The 17,404-nt window shown below is 47.2% G+C and overlaps 1 protein-coding gene across 7 annotated transcripts; it reads right to left on the bottom strand.

The window, feature by feature from the left end:
- Window positions 1-387: 387 nt before the first annotated feature.
- Window positions 388-17,403, bottom strand: CXCR2 (C-X-C motif chemokine receptor 2). 7 transcript variants are annotated; one of them, XM_040476212.1, is made up of 8 exons: window positions 17,300-17,403; window positions 15,584-15,735; window positions 14,331-14,396; window positions 12,679-12,778; window positions 12,206-12,258; window positions 10,897-10,979; window positions 7,728-7,799; window positions 388-3,649 (listed from the first exon to the last, which is right to left on the bottom strand). In XM_040476212.1, the coding sequence occupies exon 8, from the start codon at window positions 3,622-3,624 to the stop codon at window positions 2,554-2,556; it is 1,071 nt and encodes a 356-aa protein (XP_040332146.1). In that variant the 5' UTR covers window positions 3,625-3,649; window positions 7,728-7,799; window positions 10,897-10,979; window positions 12,206-12,258; window positions 12,679-12,778; window positions 14,331-14,396; window positions 15,584-15,735; window positions 17,300-17,403; the 3' UTR covers window positions 388-2,553. The 7 variants fall into 7 exon arrangements, with proteins under 7 accessions (XP_040332146.1, XP_040332151.1, XP_040332148.1 ...); XM_040476217.1 differs by lacking the exon at window positions 7,728-7,799; XM_040476214.1 differs by lacking the exons at window positions 14,331-14,396; window positions 15,584-15,735; window positions 17,300-17,403 and having other exon boundaries at window positions 12,679-12,839.
- Window position 17,404: the final 1 nt, after the last annotated feature.

Genomic DNA, 17,404 nt, shown 5'->3' with positions numbered 1-17,404 from the left:
AAGTAGGGGTTGCTGACTGGGCTCAGGAGAGCTCTCTGACTTCCTGCTCCCCCGTCTAGCTGATCTGGTCAACATACTTGGCTTTTCTAATCCCATCCTTGACACTCTTGACTATGGTTTCACCCAAAGTCACGAGAAGCACTAGATGACCCCGGGACACATTTCCTTCCATAACACATGACAGCAACAATAAGCTTGGGCTCAGGATGAAGGAGGTAGAAAGGCTGGCCTCAATCTCTATTTCAATCCTCTCTGTGTGTCCAATAAACAGCAAAGGGGTTTATTTATTGTAAATAAATGTACACTCAGGACCTCTGCTCACCCTTATCTGACTTTCCAGTTTGGATGCTTTTTGTTGCAAGTAATTAAATACTCGACTAAAAGTGGTTTATATATAAAAAAAGACATTTAATTATCTCCCTTAACAAGAAATTATTGGTAGATGGTTCCATGGCTGGTTCAGTGGCTACAATTTGTCTTTTGGGAACTAGTTTTTTTTTTTTTTTTTTCATTGTAGTAAAATACACATAACATAGAATTTACCATTTTTACCATTTTTAAGTGTACTGTTTAGGGGCATTAAGCACATCCACACTGTTGTACAACTATCACCACAAGCCATCTTCAGAACCTTTCATCTTCCTCAAATGAATTCTGTACTCATTAAACAATAACTTCCCATTTTCTCCTCTCCCCATTTCCTGGTAACTGTTATTTTACTTTTCGTCTATGAACTTGACTCTTCTCGGTACTTCCAATAAGTAGAATCATACGCTATTTCTGTCTAGCTTATTTCGCTTAGTGTAATGTTTTCAAGGTTCATCCATGTTGTAGCCTGTATCAGAACTTCATTCCTTTTTTAAGACTGAAGACAAAATTCCATTGCACGTATATCCAACATTTTGTTTGTCCATCATCCACTGAAGGACACTTGGGTTGTTTTCCCCTCTTGGCTATCGTGTATAATGCTGCTATGAACACTGGTGTACCAATATCTGAGTCTCTGCTTTCAGTTCTTTTGGGTATACACTTAGACATGGAATTGCCAGATCGTATAGTAATTCTAGGTGTCATCTTTTGAGGCACTGTTTCTCACGGCAACTGCACCGTTTCACATTCCCACCAACAGTGCACGAGGGTTCCACCAGCTTTCCATATCCTTGCCAACACTTGTTATTGTCTGTTGTTGTTGAATTGTAGGAATTCTTTATATATCATGGAAAGTAACCTGTATAAGATATATGATTTGCAAATATTTTCTTCCATTCCGTGGTTTCCCTTTCCACTCTGTTGATGGTACCCTTTGACGTACATAAGGTTTTACCTTTGATGAAATCTAATTTATCTATTTATTCTTTTGTTGCCTGTGCTTTTGGTGTCATATCCAAGGAATCATTGTCGAATCCAATGTTATAAAATATTTCCTCTATGTTTCTACTAAGAGTTTTATCATTGAAACTCTCCTGTTGAGGTCGTTGATCCATTTTCAGTTAACTTTTGTGTATAGTGTAAGAGAAGAGACCAAGTTCATTCTTGTGCACGTGAATAGTTTTCCCAGCACCATTTGTTGAAAGACTATCCTTTCCCCACTGAAGAGTCTTGACGCCCTTGTTGAAAACAATTTGACCATTTATGCTTAGGTTTCTTTCTGGGCTCTTCATTCTCGGGTCCTTTTTATACTTTGACTCCATCTGCCTAAGTATGTTGGGCATACTTAGTTTTTGCCACTTTGTCACATTATATCCTACAACCATATTTAAAGGCAAGAACCAAGGCTGTGTGTGTGTGTGTGTGTGTGTGTGTGTTTAATCAGGAGTACTTCCCAGGAGTCCTCCGGTCCCAGCAGACTTCCTCTTAAGCAATGGTGCACTGAAGCCAGTTTGTACCTGCTTGTGAAAGCAGATCATTACATTTCCTAGATTTTTGTGAGCTGGTTGCTAAACACCACCACCCCTGACATCGCCACGGTGGAGCATTTACACCAGGCAACTTGGCAAATGCTACAAATCAGGACTTTTTTTTCCCCAGGACAGTGGTTGACCAGCACACTAATGCCCTTAAATCTTATTAGTCAGAAGTGAATGATAAGGCCACTCCTAGCAAAAAGGAGTCTTAGAAAGGAGTACCTGTCCTTTTTGGCCTCTCTCAAGGGAACTGGACTTTGCTGACAGGCAAGAAAGAGAGAGTTGGGGCAGCAACCAATGCTGTTTGCCACTAATGGCTCCCAAAGGTGGGAACTTTCTGTAGTCACTTAAAAGAATGTCTGTTAAATGTCTTTAAGTGTCTCAGGGGACAGGGTGCTATGGGCTCAGTGGTAGGATGGACTGAGCTCTAGCAGCTGACATAGCAACTACAGTAAGGGGAGGGGCAGCAGGGCAGGCTTTCTCAACCATACAGGGAGGGCCTGATAAGGATGTGACCCCAGTAACTTCCTGTAACCACAACGGGGGCTGCCTTGACATAGAGACTGTGGACAGCCAGTGGGTGTGAGGCTTAGAATGGGGTGCTGATGGCAAGGGAGGAGCCCCGAGGGGCTGCAACAGGGGCAGGGGCCTAGAAGGTAGTAGAAGTGTTCCCTGAAGAAGAGCCAACAAAGGAAGGCCTGCTGTCCTTGGACAAGTGCTCCTTGCTGATGAGGCCATGGATGGCCATGATCTTGATGAGTCCATGGCGAAACTTCTGGCCAATGAAGGCGTAGATGATGGGATTGAGGCAGCTGTGGAAGAAGCCCAGAATCTCGGTGGCATCCAGGGCCCGGCCAATGTCATTGCGGCGCTCACAGGTCTCTTTGATCGCCTGGAGCCTCATGAGGGTGTCTGCGATCAGGACCAGGTTGTAGGGCAGCCAGCAGAGCAGGAAGATGAGCACGACAGCAAAGATGACCCTCATGGCCCGGTGTTTCTGCCCCATGTGGGCCTCAAACAGCGTGCGCAGGGTGAGTCCATAGCAAAATAGCATGACCATCAAAGGCAGGAGGAAGCCAAAGGTCTGGGGCAGGACCCGCATCACCATCCGCCATTTTGTAGTATTGGCACCCATGTCCTCATAGCAGACTGGGCTGGAATAGGGGGGATAGATGGCCCTGCGGAAGATGAAGATGGGCAGGGACAGGATCAGGGACAGGGCCCAGATGCCTAAGCATATGAACTTGACCCAGTGCCGCTTCTGAGTCAGTGTGCGTGTGGCATGGACAATGGCCAAGTAGCGGTCCACGCTGATGCAGGCCAGCAGCAGGATGCTGCTGTAGAAGTTGATTTCTTTCAGGAGCGAGACCACCTTGCAAAGGGCTGTGCCAAAGATCCAGCCCTTTGCCTTGGAGGCAGCCCAGATAGGTAAGGTCAGGGCAAAGAGCAAGTCGGCTATGGCCAGATTCAGCAGGTAGACATCAGTGACAGAACGACACACCCGACTATATAAGACAACCAGTATCACTAAGGAGTTTCCCAGCAGGCTGAGCACGAAGACCAGGGCATAGATGACCACCATGGCATACTGATTGATTTCCAGAGATTCTGGCCTGCATGGGGCAGAGTCTGACAGAATAGTGGGCAGGTCAGTGTAGTAACTATAATTTTCCATGTCGAAGAGATCTTCCAAGCTGTAATTATCCCAGTCTACTTCCATATTTGAGGCAAACTTAAATCCTGGCCTAGAGAAGAGAGGTGAGAGTTACTGCACAGGAACATCTCCCCAGACTCTAGCCTGTTTGCCCATAAACCTCTGACTCTTCGCTTTGGCTTGTATATTACATGCAAGCAAGTTTCATGTTAGGAAATAGTGGCTCTAGGGTTTTGAGACTCATTTACTTAGTGATAAGTGGTACATTGCATGAAGAGTATAGTTCCCTTCAAAGCCAGAGAGGTTCTGAGCACTTTCCACGACACCACCATCACCCAAAACATTGTTGAAACTTCCCTTCAAATAATCCCTATAGAGCATGTCTTGGATTCTTCAGTGGTGAGCATGTCTGGCTGTTGAGGCTGAATTTAATGTCAGAAACATGAGGTACCATTTAGTTCTTGATCTGGGGGATGAAGCAGGCAATCCAGTTGGATTTGACCACTAGAAAAAGATCAAGGTTTGACTATAAAGCTGAGGGAGGAAGCCCTTTGTCCAACTTTTTGAAAGTTATTTAAAAGAAGTGTGCGGGGAAACAGATTTAGCGGTAACAGCATACAGTTGCAAGATACTTGAGCTAGAAGAAGGAGAGTTTACTCAGTACAGCCCAGTATTTTCCTTTCAGAATGTAGGAGACCTGCAGTGGGAGTATTTGTGTAGTTTGGAAAAAAATATATTAAAAATCCTAAGCAGGTGGCTGATTGATTCTCCAAGTGGGTGGCAATGAAACAGAGTGTCTTGGGAGCTCTAAGGAGCCATATTGTGTCATGCAGAGGTGAGCAGAGAAAGCCAGCGTGCTCCCAGCACGAGGAGCAGAGGCAGCAGGAAGCAGAGAAGACAGGTGGAGACACACTATCCTTGTTTTGGTGGCTTTCCAGTTCTGGTGGGGATACTCTCTGTCCTGCTAGGGAGTGCCTACGACCATCATTGACTCCCCAGCACCCCCAGACTCTCCCCAGGTAAACCCACTTCTCTTGGCTCTGCCCTTGTTATGGGGATAGCCCAAAGCCTGCCTCTGGAGGAAGCTGCAGTCACTCTGAAATATGAACCCAGTTTTCAAACAGGAAGTAAATTAAAATAGACTAGCAACCAAATTAGTTGCTTTTGAACCACAAAATATGTCACCATTGTGCCATTTCTTTATACCGAGGTATCACCATCCTGTGACCATATGCAAGTCTGTGACCCACCTCAAAATGGAACCAGTGTCAAAGAGAAAAAACATAAAGTAAATGGTTCTGGAATTACTTCAATACTAACTAGGATCATCATAATAAAACAAGATGGACAGCAATGATGTTGACAAGGATGTGGAGAAATTGGACCCCTCATATATTGTAAGTGGGAATGTAACATGGTGCAGCTACCTTGGAAAACAGTCTGGCAGTTGTTCAAAAAGTTAAACACAGTTACCAATGACCCAGCAATTTTACTTCTAGACATGTACCCAAGGGAATTGAAAACATATGTCCACACAAAAAGTTGTACACAGATGTTCATAGCAGCATAATAGCCAAAAAGTGGAAACAATCCAAATGTCCATCATCCAATTAAAGGATAAACAAATTGTGGTCTATACAAACAAGGCAATATTATTCAACCACAAAAAGAAATGAAGTACTGATCTATGCTACAACGTGAGTGAATCTTGAAAACATTATTCCAAGTCAAAAAAGTCAGACATAAAAGGCTTCATACTGGATGAATCCATGTATGAAGGAATAGGCAAATCAGTAAAGACAGAAAGCAGATCTGTGGTTGCCAGGGGCTGGAGGGAGGGGAATATTAATGAGTACAGGCTCTCTTTTCAAGGTGATGAAAGTGTTCAGGAATCAGACAGTGGTGATGATTGTATAACTTTGTGCATATATTAAGAATCACTGGTTGTACATTGGAAGTGGGTGACTTTGACAGTGTGTGAATTATATCTCAACCAGAAAAAAAATAGCCAAAGGGCAAGTACATTGAAAAGCAAATACAAATAGTAAAACAATAGCATCAACAATGAAACTCCCAGGGAGCTTTTCTCTTTAACGGAAGAAAGTCTGTTATTGTCAATCACACATAGTAAAGAAGAAAGCTGGGTAGGGATAAGAGACACCAGAAAGGTAATGCCCTTTCCCCTAGAGTGACAGAATTCTTAGCCTTCACTTTCCTGAGAGGTTATTACTTTCTTGCCTAGATGATGGAGGTCAGTTAAGTTAGCCTCTTCGCCCATGGAGACCACGCACAGAGCAGATTCGATCAGTCTGTGCTGGTGGTGGTGCCCTGTCTGGCCAGGAGGAGAAGGTGGTTGTGGGATAGGCAGATGGTACAGCTGGCTCAGCCATGGTTGTTGGCAAGACCTGCAAGTCATTGGCTCTGCAGTCCCATAGTCAAGAGCATGTTTATCCCAGGGTCACATCCAAGGAAGTCACAAGGTCAAGGGTAGGTCGCCTCTGGGAACTGATGATCAAAGGTGCTCTCAAGGGAAACAAGTGACATAAGAGAAGGCCCATTTTTGAAAGTGGATGCAGAACTTGTGCCCACAGAGGAGACCCCTTCCTCCCCCCAGTTATGAGCATTGGCTGTGAGAAGACAGGGCTACAATGGCCACAGAAACTTCCCTATCAGGACAGGACAGGCAGCAGTCAAGTATATTTCACAGATATGCCCTCATTCTGGATAATCCAGTGCTCAGCTGTACTTCCACAAAGTGTCAGTTGGAGGGTCCAGAGGGAGACCCCGCAAATCAGGATAGAAGGTAGAGAACTCGGGAAAGAGAACCAGGCCAGGGCAATGTCCCCCAGCCACTGGGGGATGGGGGGGGGGGGACGAGGTTTGTTGTTGCCTGTTGGGTTTTCAATTTACCAATCTCTAGGGAGGATGTTTTGACAGTTAAAGGGAGAAACTAAGGGAAGGGAGTTAACATATCTGAGATCTGCTTTGTGCCTCATAGGTACGTGATCTCCCTTGATGGTTACAAATAGATATGATTAGCCCCTGTTTACAGATGAGAAGAGAGGCCCAGAGAGGCACAAAAACCAGCCCAGGGTCACAGAGCCTACAAGTGCTGCAGCCAAGGATTCCACATGCTACTTACAGTCTACAGACCTGCTTCATGAAAAAAAATATATACCTCATATATTAAATATACTTCTAAGCTAAGTTCTCAAGATCTCATGAAGTCAGACTGTATACGGTTGATTCCCATCATTTGCTGTTTTGTGCAGTGCTTTCTTAGCTATTCTGTAGACCCAGAATGAAATCTACAGCCCTTGCAGGAATGATAAACCAAACGCCTTTGAACTGGCTAGCTGCTACTGACCACCCAGTCCTGTTCTCGGTGAACAAGCAGGAGACTCCCTCATTGAGTGAGATGGCCATACCCTTGATGAATCATGGCCGTTCAGAAACTCCACAGATGAGGGGCGCCTGGGTGGCTCAGGCGGTTGGGCGACCGACTTCGGCTCAGGTCATGATCTCACACTCCGTGAGTTCGAGCCCCGCATCGGGCTCTGTGCTGACAGCTCAGAGCCTGGAGCCTGTTTCAGATTCTGTGTCTCCCTCTCTCTCTGACCCTCCCCCATTCATGCTCTGTCTATGTCTCAAAAATAAATAAACGTCAAAAAAAAAAAAAAAACTCCACAGATGGGATGAATCCAATTTATTTTATGAAAATGCTATAAAATGGAGACATTTATAAGATCCCAAACATTGAAGGCAATCTTTTCAACAGCAATGGAAAATTCAATCATCTCAATACAATTTTAGCATTTTTTCTCTCTATAAATATAATCCACACATATTTGCATTTAATATAGTGGACGGGGTGGGGGGTGGAACTCAGCAATGTCTGTCCCTTCCTCAGACCCAATCCTGGCCAAAGCAGGAGAGCTCACTGAGTTAGGAAGGGAAGGGGGTGTGAAGAGAGTTGCCCTAAGTGGTTGTTGGAGAGAGGTGTAGGGATGAAGGGCAGAAGCTCTCCCTTTGGGGCAGGGAGGCCTAAAAATGGATAAAGCCCACCCAGGGTGGGGAGAGGTGTCTGGGATAAACAGAGGCTGGGTGTTAAGAAGAATAGAGAACAGAAACATTCTGGAAGGTGAGAGGGTAGGTGTTCCAAGACTTACCAGGAGTCTGGGACTTTCACCTGTACAATGCGATGCGTCCAGGAGGGCAGATGTGCCTGACTGACAGGGCGGCTGTGGTGAGAACACAGTGGAGGAAGTGAGCGGAGGATTTAGATTGCTCAATTCTAGGGTGGAGTCCTCAGGGTGCTGGATACTTTTGATAACTTGAATAATTAATTCCCAGGTCAGCTCTTGGATCACAAGTAATTTTCTGGACCGGTAGAGTCCCATATTGGTAAGGGACATATGGTGTTTTCTAGACAATCTTTTCCATTTCACAGATGAGGCAATTGAGGCCCACACAAAGGCAGCGGTTTGCCCAGGACAGCATGGGTTTATCTCACCTTTGCCCTGGTCTCAGCAGCCCCTGGTTCTTTCAGCTGCCTTGTCTGACTCTCTCCACACTCCAGCTGCCTCTGGCAGCTCCTGGCTCATGAACCTCTTTCACATCTCAAAGGAGAGTGACTCATGAAGACGCCAGAGATTGTTTCCTCCTGCCTCCTGTCCCATCCCATTGACCCCAGGAACCCTTAAAGCCTCACAGATTCCTTCTCCATGTCACATCCTTGTGAGAACTCCCACCCCCAAGGGGGGACCCCACTCTCTTGTCTTTCACCTCCCTGCCCAACCATCTGCCCTGACCAGGGGCTCCTCTAAGGGCATTGCGATTCTTTCTCGGCTTGTACACTTGGGATTGGCTCTGCCGTAGCTACCGTCTTTGGAGCCAAGACCATCGGATTTGGAAAGAAAGCCTTTCGGGAAAAATTAACAACGTATCCAAGTCCAAACAGTGTTGAAAGCAGTGTTGGGTGGCACTAGGAACGGGTTTTGTCACATTGGCTATCGATTACAATGGAAAGGATGAACACGGGCAGAGCAGTGAACACAAATTCACGGCTCCCTCCCAAGCCCCCACCCCACCCCATCCCCTCCACTACGCCTTACCCTAGCCTCTTAGTCTGTGTGTCCCTGCAGAATATTCTCAAAGCCTGCAGCAGACTCACCCAGGCTGCCTGCCCCTACAAAAGAACCTCTGAGTCCAACTGTTTAGCACACATTCTTCGTCACCCTTCCCTTTCCCATGCTGGAGAAGAACGCAGTGACTCCTGACCGGGTGATGCCAAAACCAGACAGAAGCTCGTTATACACGGAGAGAGGAACATGAAAGCAGGATAAGGATTCTGCTGGCCGAGCAGCTCTAGGCAAGTGACTTTTCCTTTCCAAGTCTCAGTTTACTCATCTGTAAGATGAGACCAATGATAGCATCTAACTTGTCAGGTTGTCCTGAGGATTGACTGAAGAATTACCCGTAAAATTCTTAAGACGTACAGAAAGCGTGATGTTAGCCTTTGTCCTCTTAAAAAAATTTTTTTTTCATGTTTATTTATTTTTGAGAGAGAGAGAGAGACAGAGCGTGAGCAGGGGAGGGACAGAGAGAGAGGGAGACACAGAATCCGAAGCAGGCTCTAAGCTCTGAGCTGTCGGCACAGAGCACGAAGCGGGGCTCGAACTCACAGACTGTGAGATCATGCCTGAGCCGAAGTCAGACGCTTAACCGAGTGAGCCACCCAGGCGCCCCTATCATTGTGATCTTTATTACTGAAATAGTGTATCAACTATACGATGACGTCTCTCCACTATACCCCCAAGCAAGGAAAAGCAGCGGGTAGGCTTTCCAGGCTGACTCTGATGTACATCTTCACTTTCTCTGACCTGGATAACAATAGTCACATTAGCTATAATGTTGAGTGCCTACCAGGGTCCAGCTCCTGGGAAAAGTGCTTTCCAGAATTTGTATTTTAGGGGCGCCTGGCTGGCTCAGACAGTGGAGTAAACAACTCTTGATCTCAGGGTTGTGAGTTTGAACCCCATGTTGGGTGTGAAGAGTACTTAAACATAAAATCTTAAAAAAAAAAAAGAATCTGTACATTTAATCCTCTCAACAAACCCATGAAGTACACATTTGGTGAATGAGGAAACTGGACTCTGGGAGTTAAGCAACTTCGACAGAGTGACGCAGGGAACTGGGTTTTAAACAATTTTTAAAAAAAATTTATTTATTTTTGGGAGAGTGCAAGTGGGGAAGGACAGAGAGAGGGGGACAGAGGATCTGAAGTGGGCTCTGTGCTGACAGGCTGACAGCAGTGAGCCCAGTGTGGGGCTTGGACTCACGAACTGCGAGATCATGACCTGAGCTGAAGTTGGACGCTCATCTGACTGAGCCACCCAGGTGCCCCTTAAACAATTTTTAAGCAATGTTTTTTTACCGGACCTTAAATCCTGTATTCTTTCCACTGTTAACAAGGGGCCGGATGCTAGCCTCCGGTTTCTGAGCTCTGTTAGGTACCTCTCTGTCCCAGACAACTAAATGAAAAGGTGTCGAAAGGGGAGCCCAGATTTAAAAAAAAATTTTTTTTAATGTTTATTTATTTTTGAGACAGAGAGAGACAGAGCATGAACGGGGGAGGGTCAGAGAGAGAGGGAGACACAGAATCCGAAGCAGGCTCCAGGCTCTGAGCTGTCGGCACAGAGCCCAATGCAGGGCTCGAACTCACCGACCGCGAGATCATGACCTGAGCTGAAGTCGGCCGCTTAACCGACTGAGCCACCCAGGCGCCCCGTAGGGGGAGCCCAGATTTGACATTTCCCCACCTGCCAGCTTCTTGACGTCCATCGGGTTGATTTCATTTCCCCTGAAACCACCACCTGCATATGGATGTTGGGGTGAAGAAAGAACAGGCTGGTTCTGCTGCTGATGGTCAGGGTGAACTAAGACAAGTCAATTCTCTCTGGGCCTTGACGTGGCCCGTTGGAAAATGAGGCGATTGTTCTAGATCTGCATTGTCCAGTACGAGAGCCACTAGACACATGGAGCTACTTAACATGAGTTAAAGTGAAACAAAACATTTAGTTCCTCAGTCATAGCAGCCATCTTTCAAGGGTTCAAGAGCCACGCGTGGCTATCACGTTGGACGGTGCAGATACAGAGTGTCTCACACTTGCAGTAAGTTCTTTTGTACCATATGCTGTCCGGGTGAAGATTTTGTTAGCTTTAGCTCGAAAACTCATCACCCCGGTTCTCGGGGGCTCCGTGGAGGAGACTGAAGTTTCAAAGTCACGTCCATCAGAAAAATGCCCCCAGCGGCCCTCAGCCCGAACACTCACTTACCTGCTGTCGCCACTACAGCTGCTGTTGTGATTGGAGTGGTCACTGGTACCTCCTCTGTGACTCAGGGCTGGAAGCAGTCAGGGCTGTCGGACAGGAAAAAGAGTGAAGTGGACTTTATGGGGAAACCTCGAACCTGGAGTTGCCCAGGGTGAATTCCAGGAGGCCCGCCAGGGGGAGAGTTCCCTCGGAGGAATGAGGTCTGTCCGGAGACTCTGACTCCAGGCCCAGGATCCGCCTGGAGATTCTGTGATGAGCGCTGGGGATTTTCATGCCTACCTGAAAGTCTAATGGCTGCTGGAGGAGCCTGCCAGTCTGAAGGTGGAAGTATGCCTAGTCTACCTCTGTCGCTGAGCGTGCGGAAACTGCACCTCCTTCTTTACAAGGAAGATGCGGGCGACCCCGGTCCCCGTGAACAGGCTTGCGTGCCCTGGTTGCACACCTTCTTCCTTCCTTGTAGAGTCAGCGTGAGAAGTGTCCCTCCTTCTCTTTCTGGTAAATTCCTGCACTGTCTGTGGAACACACTGCCTCTCACATCCTCGAGGGTCCTGCCTCCTGGCCTCTCTGCCCCACCCCCCATCCCTTTCCCTGAGCTCACCCTCCCTCTGTCGGAGGACCCCTCCGGCTACCACTCCCCTAGCGCCCTCCTCGCAGGCAGACTTCTGGAGAAAGCGGGGACTGTCTTCACCTCGCCACCTCTTGTTCACCGCTCAGCCCGCTGTAGCTAGCTCCCTTCCCACCGCTCTGCTGACGCAGCTCTTGCCAACATTACCAATGACCTCAGGCCACGGCCTCCAATAAGCCCTTTTCTGAAATCAAGCCACTTTAATATTGGAAAAACAAAGCAGGACTATGGTAAAGAATAGAGGCACCACAGAAGCATCTGAAGTCAAACAGGAAGGACTCTTTCCGTCCTTAGATTCACATATACCTTGTGTCCATCTTTCCAGACTTTTCCCCATGCATATACAAGCATGTTTTCCTTCCTTCCTTCCCTAAAACAAGTGATAGTTAACTACATGTACCATCCTGCACCTTAATAGGCTGTCGCGGACCTATTAACACATCGGTGCATGTAGATCCGTCTTTCTCTTTTCAGTGACAGACACTGGCCCGTGGTGCGGATGTATCACGATTTATTCGATAATTACCTTATGGACGAATATTTAAATTTTGCTACGAGCATCTTTGGGCGCAGGTCTTTGGGAACTTGTATGATTGTATGTGTGACTTAATTATAATTTTGCTGGGTCATATCTGTGCATGTTTAAATTTTGATAAGGCTGTACCAGCTTACGGGGGCTCTACTTACCGTGATGAGCAGGGCGTGATGTACAGAATTGTCCACACCACCGTGTTGTACGCCTGAAAGTAATATAACATTATATGTCAACCATACTTCAAGAAAAAGACTGTATCAATTTATTCTCCCGTTGTCAGTTTACAAAAGGGCCCCTTACCCCATCTACTCATGTCTGCCAATTATGTTAAAATATCCCCCCCCCCACCATTGCATGCCCTGTAACTGTATTTATAGTGAAATGGTTATTGTTCAAGTCTTATTTAACCTCTGTAGCACTTAATCCCCCTGACCTCATTCTTTTTTTATTTCTCCTGCACCTCTCTTCATCTTACTTTGGGGCATTGTTTCTCAATTCATTCCTCAAATCTGGATGTTCCTCTGGGCTCTGCCTGGGTCCTCCTCTCTCCCTGCCCTCCCCAGGCCAGCCCACCTGCCCCCTTTGGCTTCAATGACCACCCAGTAAGGGCCAGGATCTCCCATACCTTTTGCTCCTGACTCGCCTCCTGCACTTCTCGCCTAAGCTCCAACTCCTCACGGGGCCACCTCTTGAAATTTCTGCTGAGGCTCCACAGGTGTTGCAAGCTGAGCAGGTAGAAAACCAGTCTCGTGGAATTCTGACCCCGCCCTCCTAGCCGGGCATCTGCCCAACCGGAACGGCCCGCCCCTCGCACACCCCTGTCTCAGAGGCTATCTCTTTAGCATCTCTTGATTATCGCCATCTTCACTGACAGTGTTAGGCAACACCGCAGTCCTCATGCAATAGCTGTGGATTCTGGAGCTGGACTGTAGACCTTGGGGAGGTTATTTAGTCTCACTGGGTCTCGGTCTCATCATCTGGAAAATGGGGCTGTTGAAAACACCTACTGCATGTTAGAGTGTTGCCATGCAGATTAAATGAGTCTATATTTATAAAGCACTTGGAATGGTGCTTGGCACCGTTTGCTACTGCTGTTCCTACCACTACTAATCACCAATACCACTAGATCACCGTCCCCACCACCACGACAGCTACAACTATTCTCCTAAGTGATCTCGGCCTCAAATCTTTCCCCTTCAAACCATCCTCTACTCTGCTCTCAGGACCATCTTCCAAAAGTGTGAATTTGATCATGTTCTTTTCCTTTTAAAACCCTTGGAGGACCCCCATTGACCTCAGGTAGAGCCCATCTCCCGATTATGGGCAACTGGTGCCCCTGCATGTGACCTTGTGTACTTCTCCAGCTTTGTTGCTGGCCACATCCCCCTGACCCCTTAACTACAGCCACAGGGAACTACTTGCAGTTCCCCAAAGATCTGTTTGGTTCCCCCACAGAGCCTGGCATGCATTTCCCTTCCCCTTGGAAGGTTCTTCCTTACCCTCTTGGTCTGGTCAACTGTCCATTTTCCTTTAAAAAGTTTTTTAAGTTTGGGGTGCCTGGGTGGGTCAGTCAGTTAAGCATCCAACTTCGGCTTGGGTCATGATCTCGCAGTTTGCAAGTTTGAGCCCCATGTTGGGCTCTGTGCCTACAGCTCAGAGCCTGGAGACTGCTTCATAATCTGCGTGTCTCTCTCTCTCTCTCTCTCTCTCTCTCTCTGCCCCTCCCCCTCTTACTCTGTCTGTCTCTTTTTCTCTCTGAAAAGTAAACATTAGAAAATTAAAATTTTTTTTAAAGTTTACTTATTTTCAACGTTTATTTATTTTTGGGACAGAGAGAGACAGAGCATGAATGAGGGAGGGGCAGAGAGAGAGGGAGACACAGAATCAGAAACAGGCTCCAGGCCCCGAGCCATCAGCCCAGAGCCCGACGCGGGGCTTGAACTCACGGACCGCGAGATCGTGACCTGGCTGAAGTCGGACGCTTAACCGGCTGTGCCACCCAGGCGCCCCTAAAGTTTACCTATTTTGAGAGAGAGTGCACACAAGTAGGGTGGGGACAGAGAGAGAATCCCAAGCAGGCTCCACACCATCAGCACAGAGCCTGACGCAGGGCTCGAACTCACAAGCCTTGAGATCGTGACCTGAGTGGAAATCAAGAGTCAGATGCTTAGCTAACTGAGCCACCCAGGCACCTCTCCTTTTCCCTTTTAGATTCAGCCCAGTCATGACCTGTATGGAATGCAGCCCTTTCTGTGTTGTCCACACCCTTAGGCTTACCTCTATCATGGCTTCAGTTAGGGGTTTTGTAATCTCTGGCTGCTCCCTCCTCCCCACTGTGAGGTTCTTCAAAGCAGGGATTTTAGGGGTGCCTGGGTGGCGCAGTCGGTTGAGCGTCCGACTTCAGCCAGGTCACGATCTCGCGGTCCGTGAGTTCGAGCCCCGCGTCGGGCTCTGGGCTGATGGCTCAGAGCCTGGAGCCTGCTTCCGATTCTGTGTCTCCCTCGCTCTCTGCCCCTCCCCCGTTCATGCTCTGTCTCTCTCTGTCCCAAAAATAAATTAAAAAAAAAAAAAACACGTTGAAAAAAAAAAGCAGGGATTTTATATATAATAAGTAATATACATATAAAAATATAAACATAAATAAATATATACAGACTATATATATTATATACATATATATGTATATATATATATATATTTGACAAAGTAGGGGGATTGATGTACATTGGAGGATCTGAATGACATCTAATTGAAAGAAATAATTATGTTGCCAAAATTTCCCACCACATCAATAGCAGTAATAGTCAATAGTCACATCAATAGCAGTAACCCCAAATAGCACTGGCTTAAACCCTCTGTGCTCATTCAGGGCTTCATCCCCCTGTAAGGTATTCTCCAGGAATTTTGAGGGGGTCTGTTGGGAATGTCTCCCGGGCGCTCCTGTGCGTGCTGCTGCGCTAGACACGTGTGCTGGAGTCACTGCTGAAGGACCGGTACCCTTGGTGACCCTTGTGGAACCTTCTGCCAGAGGATTCCCCAAGGTCTAACAAGCTCTTCTAATGTCTTTGTGGAGCTTTTGTGCTCTTCATTGGAGTTGGTGTGGACTCTTTGGGGGGCAGTGTTGAGCTAGAGACTGGTCGTCAGCATAGCCCTTCCATCCCACCCAAACGGGGAGAAGGTCAAGCTGCCCCATTTCTGGCCCCTGATTTCCTTCTGATGAGTTCTTGTCCAGGAGCATCTTGCCTTCTCTTTGAACATTGGCTTCTGCTACCTCTCTTCCCTCCCATCAGTTCATCAGGCAGGCCTGAACTTGACACTGGAGTTCAACTAGAACATGATGTCGTCCACTATAGTAAGAACCTAATAAAAGTATCTGAGCAAATCTAATCCTTAACAAGGGATCGCTGTCCTTTAGGGTAGGGGTGGTTCTATTGCCCTGATTGCTCCAGAGCCCCAGCCCTGCCCCCCTCCACTCCCTCCATTCCGTGCCCCTCACCTTGTTGTAGCTTTTGCTAAGGAGAAGTTCTTACCAGCTCTCCAGGGCAGGAACTGCTATTGCAAAACTCTTGCTCCATGCTATGGTAATGGGATGCAACTCTGGGTGTCCCTGACCCCAAGAGGCGGTCCACAGGCGCTGGTCAGAGCCACAAGGTTGCCCAACTGCTGCAGAGGCTCTGGCAGTCTGTGTGAGGCAGAGGGGATGGGGATAATAGCACGCATGCCTATTTGGGGCCACAGAGTCTGCCCTGGAGCCCAGATAGGGCAGCTAATCCCTATCTGGTACAGAGTGGGGCCTGTGCTTCTTCTGAAACAGTATCCTCAGAAGCACCACAATTGGGAGTCCAGGGAATGACACAGAATTTGTGTAAGACTTCTTGGGCAGTCAGGGGATATGGTCTTGTACCATGAAGGTACACAAATCCTCATAACTATCTTTACTAAAGTTTAGTTGAGTGAGCACTGCATAGAGAGTTACCTAGTCTCAGCTCCTCTGTCCAGGCACTCACAACTGGGGACTGACCAAGTCACCACAGTGGTTGGAAGGGCAGGACAGAGAGGCCCAAGCCTCATGTCTGAGCCTCCTCTCCTGCCCACTAAACCAGATGCTCTGCGAAGCGGCTGGCCCTCCCACACACTGCTGGTGGGAGGGGCCAACACACAACTCTTTTGGGAACAACTCAGCAGTTTCTTAAAAGTTAAACATATACTTATCACATGACCTGGCAATTTCATTCCTAGGTATTTACCCAAGAGAAATAAAAGCAAAGGTCTAGGGGCACCTGGCTGGCTCAGTGGATAGAGCATGCAACTCTTGATCTTGGAATTGTGAGTTTAAGCCCCACATTGGGTGTACAGATTACTTTAAAAAACAAAAATCTTAAAAAAAAAAGTAAACGTCTATGCAAAGATTTGTACACAGATGGTTATAGGAAATGTATTTGTAACAGTCTCAAACTGGAAATAATCCAAATGTCAGGCAACAGTTGCATGTGTAAACAAATTGTGGTATATCCATGTAGTGGAATACTACTCAATAGTAAAAAGGGACTATTGAAGGCAGACAATAGAGAGTGTATAATTAGGATTCCATTTATATAAAATTCTGGAAAACTAGTCTCCAGTGATAGAAAGCAAATAAGTGGGTGCCGGGGAGAGAGGAGAGGAGGGAGAGGTTACAAAGGGCATGAAGAAATTTGGGGAATGATGGGAATGATGTTCATTATTTTGAGTATGGCGATGGTGTCATGGGTATATATTAAAGTGAAAACTCATCAAATTGTACAATTTATGTGAAGTGTGTTAAATGTCAATAGTTGGGGCGCCTGGGTGGCGCAGTCGGTTAAGCTTCCGACTTCAGCCAGGTCACGATCTCGCGGTCCGTGAGTTCGAGCCCCGCGTCAAGCTCTGGGCTGATGGCTCAGAGCCTGGAGCCTGCTTCCCATTCTGTGTCTCCCTCTCTCTCTGCCCCTCCCCCGTTCATGCTCTCTCTCTGTCCCCAAAATAAATAAACGTTGAAAAAAAAATTAAAAAAAAATGTCAATAGTAACTCAGGAAAGATGTTAAAGACAAAAACACAACAAAAGCAGACCTTCAAAGCAGACAGGATGCTCCTGAGTGTGGTGAGCAGTGGGCTGGGTGAGGTGGGAGTGTGGGAAATGTCAGGGTCCCTGGGTCTTCTTCTTGGTCAAGGACATTCTGAGCCTGGAGGAACTTTAGAGAGGACGGTGCCCAGCTCCCTCACTTACAGAAGAAGCCCAGACAGCTGTGAGCTCTCTCAAGTCGCCCAGCTCATGGATGGTGGATGCAGGGCTTCAACCTGCCTCCTGCCTGCCAGCCTGGCTCCTTCCACT

Source organism: Herpailurus yagouaroundi, unplaced genomic scaffold (assembly GCF_014898765.1).
Source record: "Herpailurus yagouaroundi ecotype Mexico unplaced genomic scaffold, PumYag 140, whole genome shotgun sequence".
NCBI lineage: Eukaryota > Metazoa > Chordata > Mammalia > Carnivora > Felidae > Herpailurus > Herpailurus yagouaroundi.
Note: the sequence above shows the minus strand (reverse complement) of the source record. Positions and strands in the feature narration are given on the sequence as shown.